This window comes from Octopus sinensis, linkage group LG3, assembly GCF_006345805.1.
Source record: "Octopus sinensis linkage group LG3, ASM634580v1, whole genome shotgun sequence".
Classification (NCBI taxonomy): domain Eukaryota; kingdom Metazoa; phylum Mollusca; class Cephalopoda; order Octopoda; family Octopodidae; genus Octopus; species Octopus sinensis.
In genome coordinates, this window is record NC_042999.1 from 149,360,144 (window position 1) to 149,366,143 (window position 6,000).

A 6,000-nucleotide genomic window follows, 5' to 3' on the forward strand; every position below is an offset into this window, starting at 1 on the left:
CATGATGCAGTCCATATGACTTGGATCCTGTTGAACTGTCCAAATTATGCCAATATGGAAGTAATGAAGATGGACATTAAATGATAGTGATGGTGATGGTAAGTATAAATATGGCCATGTAGTTGAGGTGTTTGCATCTCAACACATACAGTCCTAGATACACAAGCATGGTTGTAGCTTGTATTTAAGCACTGGTAGTTTTTCTCAGCTGCATTGCAACTGGATAAAAATAAGGTAAAATATAGAAATGTGGATAACTATTTTGGGACCCCGTGCCAGTGGCACATAAAAAGCACCATCCGATCGTGGCTGTTTGCCAGCCTTATCTGGCACCTATGCAGGTGACATGTAAAAAGCACCCACTACACTTGCGGAGTGGTTGGCGTTAGGAAGGGCATCCAGCTGTAGAAACACTGCCAGATCAGACTGGGCCTGGCGCAGCCTTCTGGCTTCCCAGACCCCAGTTGAACCATCCAACCCATGCTAGCATGGAAAATGGACGTTAAACGATGATGATGATGTAGCAAGTGACCCAAGATGAAGTGGGAAAGTGTAGGTATTGCAGATAAGAAGAAAAATCACCTGGTAGGGTGAGGGAGAGAGACCTCAAACAACTGAGGTCACATACTCTAAATGCAGCTCAAAGACCCTTTCAGGAAACAGAATCTTACAAACACATGTGTGACTGTCCGCTTAAGAAGCTTGCTTCCTAACTATATGAGCTTGGTTTCAATCCTACTCCATGGCATCTTGAACAAGTGTCTTCAACTATAATCCCAGGCTGACCAAAACCTCATGAGTGGATTTTGTTGATGGAAACTGAAAGAAGCTCAACATGTGTGTGTGTGTGTGTGTGTTTTGATATCATGTGATGATTATAAACGAGCATCGCTGTCATATAATTAATGTCCTTTTCCAGTCTTTGATGTAAAATGTGTCTGGCTCCAAGGGAATATTATTTTGCATGGAAACAAGATATATAATGAAAAGAAGAACCACAAAGTAGAAAGAGAGAAAAAAGAGAAAGGGAAAAGAAAAGGCAAAGGAAGAAGAGAAAAAAGAAGAAAATAAAATAAAAAGAAGAAGAGTAAAGAGTTACCTCTTAGATAAATTCGATTGCCTTGTACTCGGGTGGCTAAGCTGTACAATGGTAATGCTGAATTAGAACCTTCAAGGTAAAACTCTATTGTATTTACATCTACATTTAGTCTTGGTGCCAAAAGGTCTCTGAAATAAAGAAAGTAAGCCATTCAAACTTTGATCACACACATATTTATATACATATATATTGAAAGATACAAAGAATATTGATCACTACAATTGTTTTGACCCATCTAGCATTGGTCTTTTGTGAGTGGGGTACAGTACATCTGGTTTAGGTGTATCCCTTGGTGTATATAGGCCTCCTCAGGTGATTTCAAGAGGTATCTTGTTAAAATAAACTTCCTCTCATTAATTACAGTTGTGGCAGATGCCCCCAGGTGAGAAGTGGGTTGGTCCACTTCTAATAAATAGTGGACTGACACAGTCAGTAATGTCAGTCATTGAGGTACGCAGTTCAAGCCAGTCCTGCAGAGACAACAAAATATGTCATAATGCAGGACATAACAGTAGCAACGAGGATTCGTAGCTCACACAGCCACTGATATGTAGTAGCAGGACATATCAGTGGCAACAAGGATACCTCCCACTGTATAATGGTGTCGTTATAACAGTGGTAACGAGGTTACAAACGCTCGTAGGCGTGTCAAAATAGAAGACCTATGTTCAAGAACAGTGATAAAAAGTTTGAAGGATTCAAACTGTAACACAGAATTGAAAAATTGTCTGGTAAAATTGGAACTCTAACACAGAATTGAACTTCACACAGTGAAAAGTAGTTTACACACAGTGAAAAATATATATAAAAAAAAAGATTCTGGAAAAAAAAAACACTAACACAGAATTGAACTTCACTTAGTGAAGTAATATACACACAGTGAAAAAATATATATATAAAAAAAAAAGATCCTGAAGAAAAAAAAATGTCTGATAAAACTGGAACTCTACACAGAACAGAACTACACACAGTGGAAAATAATTCTTTGTGGAAGAAAAAATAATAATAAGTCTGTTCGAAAGATTTATAAATTAGGGTGCTATATATAGTAGTGCTACTAGTAATAATGTAGACTTGGTATTACATGCGGCATTTTGAAAAAACAAAATCTATGGTTGTGTGGAAAAAAAAATAAGTCCATTTGAAGGATTTATAAGTCAGGTCACTATATGTAGTAGCGCTACCAGTATTAATGTGGACCTGTGGCATTTTGAAAAAAAAAAAAAGGTTCTGTGTGGAACAAAAAATAATTCGGGTTAGAAGAAAAAAAATGAAAAGAATTAACGATAAATTTAAAGCAAGTCATGCCAAAATATTTCAAATGTAAGCAGATATCATCTGTTGAAATTGAAAACAAACCAGTTGCTAAGAAAGTTAAAATGGACAAAGAAAATGCAAGCCATTTTATGATTGAGGATACTAAACAAGTCCTCCTTGAAAAGACTCCAGATTAAATGTTGATGGAAGTGACTAGTGAAGAACACATAGAAAATTCTGAAATTAGAGAATCTGAGCCATTTGTTACAGGAAAAGGTCCTTCTACCGAAAAGGCTTCATTGAAGAATTGTTCTAATGCAAACACTTTAAAGGATAAAAGTTTGCAGGTCTGCTGAGAAAAGTGTAACAAAAGAAAAAGTCGTAGAAATGAAAAATATATGTATAATAATGTCGTGTAATTTTTGAAAAATATATATATATATACACACATATATATAATTCTGTGTAGAACAAGAAAATATATGAATAAGAAAAATCATTCTGGTTAGAAGAAAAAGTAATGAAAATAAAAAATCTCAAAGGGTAGAGGTGTTGTGGCAGATATCTTCAGGTGAGAAGTGGGCTGGTCCACTACTAATAAATAGTGGACTGACACTGTCAGTAATGTCAGTCAGTGAAGTATGCTGTTTGGGCCAGTCCCACAGAGATAATGAAATACGTCACCATAATGCAGGACATAATTATACACCCAATGAACACTAAGCTAATGAACGTTTTTGAACAGCAAATTATCAGCTGTATATTATACAATTTATTAAATAATATAATATAATATATATATATATATATCATCATCATCATCATCATCGTTTAACGTCCGCATTCCATGCTAGCATGGGTTGGACGATTTGACTGAGGTCTGGCGAACCTGATGGCTGCACCAGACTCCAATCTTGATCTGGGAGAATTTTTACAGCTGGATGCCCTTCCTAAGGCCAATCACTCTGAGAGTGTAGTGGGTGCTTTTATGTGCCACCAGCATGAGGGCCAATCAGGCGGTACTGGCAATGGCCATGCTCAGATGGTGCTTTTTATGTGCCACCTGCACAGGAGCCAGTCCAGTGGCACTGGCAATGACCTCACTTGAATATTTTTTCATGTGCCACCATGCTGGGGAATCACCTTGAAGAAATTAGTTAAATGAATCATCCCCAGTATATATATTAATTTTTAAATCCACTTACCATGGATTGGAAAGTTTGACAGGAACAAGTAAACTAGAAGACTGTACCACACCCTACTCTCTGCTTTAGCATGGTTTCTATGGTTGGACGCCCTGCCTAATACCAACCATTTTGCAAAATGCAATGGGTGCTTTTTATGTGACACCAGCACTGCTATGGTCACTAACTAACTTGAATAGCATGGTACCTTCAGCAGAGGAGAAGCAGTATGGATAGAAACAGGTGTCTTGTTGTAGAGGAGATACATGACTACTCAGTTTGGAGGAGTGGAGAAGAGAAAGAGAAGATGGTGAATAAGATTTGTTGGGATGTAACCTTGAGTTACAAGGATGTGTATATAAGTGAGGTGGTACAGGGGATTGGATAAGGTGAGTGGGTGGTTAAGTTCACAAGAGTTCTAAAGGTAAGTGGGAGATATAGGGGAGAGAAATGCATTGAATGGTGAACACAGGTGGAGGGAAGGAGGTGTTAGGAAGATGAGTTGTTGCATAGAAATTTGTAAGGGACAAACTGCGTGCAGGGGCAAAGACATAAACCTTTAGTGCCTCAATCTTACTTAGAAGGATAGGTTTTCTCAAGCATTGCAAATCGCTAATCATCCTGGTTCTTTGTCATCTCAATGATGCTGAACATCTAGAGATCACCACTTCTTTCTGCATATTTCAAGGTTTTTTTTTGCCCCCACCGGTTTCATCCACATTTAGCAATTGGCACACTTCTTTATGCAGCTGTCCTCATCCATAAGTATGACATGACCATACCAGTACAATCTTTTCTCTCTTGTGCACATCTGATGCCTCCTTTACTCAATTTTTTCTCAACACATTTCAACTTTGTCATACATGCACACTGACATTGCACATCCAGCAGAGAATGCTGGCCTAATTTCTTTCAAGCCTCCATATCCTCTGCATTCACAGCCCTTGTTTTACTTGTGTAGCATGGCTGTTCATACACAAGCACTGTACAATCTGTCTTTCTCTTTGAAAGAAAGGCCTTTTATTGCCAACAAAAGTAATAGCTCTCTGACCTTTCTCCAGCCAATTTTTGTTCTAGCAACTACACTTTCAGAGCATCCACCTCCACTGCTAATTAGGTCACCTAAGTAACAGAAACTATCAACTACCTCTACAGATCCTCCTGAGCATTTAAGAAAATCTATTTCATGTAGTTTTATATTTGGTTTGCAAGATTCTTGATATGAATCCATATGTTGAAACAAATATTGTCTGAGGAAGGTCATCACACCAATAATAACATACACATGCACTGGTTCAATATCCCAGAGCATGTGTTTATTACTTCTGCCTTAGCAAAGGTGGAGGTATTGTTTTCAGTTGTGTCTGTTTGTTTGTCTGTGGACAAGGTATCTCAAGAACCGCTAGATGGATTTGGATGAAACTTTCAGGGATGTTTGGCCTTATGACTGGCATGAGCTGATTAGATTTTGGGATCAATCTGGTACCAGACAAGGATTTCGGATTATTTTTTCGTTTTTTTTTTTACTTAATTTTTGAGAGTGGTCAGGTTCATTTTTAGTATTCTTGTTTGTGAGAGCAGTTGAGCTTATTCCAGAAATTCTCATTTTAAAAATCATCCCTGGCTAATCATTGAGAGGATGTTGGTGTTGCCTTGGTGGAAGTTTGCACTCTCTGAGTGCTCTTTTTATTATTGGTGCAATGACCCAATAAAGCACAACAATATTTCATGTGTGTTCTAAGTGCTTATTGTTCCTACACATATGACAGGCTTCTTTCAGTTTCTATCTATCAAATTCACAATCAAGGCTTTGGTCTGCCCAAAAGCCATAATACAAAACACTTGCTCAAGGTGTCATGCAGTGGAGCTAAATGTAAAACCATTTGGTTGGGAAGCAAACTTCTTGTTAAGCAGTCATACTTGAACCTCAAAGCCATGCCTGCATCTCTCGGAGTTCATTTAGATTCACAAATGGAAGGGGAAAAAAGATATATTCATTAAATTGCAAAAGGGATATGTATTTTATTTCTGAAGGTGAAAACACTTCAGAAGTTAGCCAAAGGTCTCAAGTTTCATATATAACACTTGTTAAACTTTAACAAGTTGTTGATGAAACTGAAGCTCCTCAGCTGAATATGAGAGAGAGAAAGAGGGTTTTTTTCCAATTAAGAGGTAAATTTCAATAAACTAAACATTTTTGCTTACCATTTTCAGTACATCATTCTTTAAATTATTGAAATTTAAGTCAACGATCCTATGGAGTTATTTCCCTTGGCTCATATCATTTACTTATTTATTTTAATTACACAGAGTATATTGGCCCCAAATCTTTATAAGTCTTTTTCTATATGAAACACTCACTAATAACTTATTAATGCAGGCTTCAGTAGATTAAACACTGCTGATAAGGTCTAATTAGGCCAAAACATGTTCATAGCGATCTTCTTGCCTGCTAACAAA

At 37.3% G+C, this 6,000-nt stretch overlaps 1 protein-coding gene across 2 annotated transcripts in view; it reads right to left on the reverse strand.

The window, feature by feature from the left end:
• LOC115209616 overlaps window positions 1-6,000 on the reverse strand; it is a 348,899-nt gene that overhangs the window by 177,303 nt on the left and 165,596 nt on the right. For both annotated transcript variants that reach the window (XM_036501478.1, XM_036501479.1), the window contains exon 8: window positions 1,100-1,227. In XM_036501478.1, coding sequence (XP_036357371.1) covers window positions 1,100-1,227 — 128 coding nt within the window. The remainder of the gene's footprint in view (window positions 1-1,099; window positions 1,228-6,000) is intronic.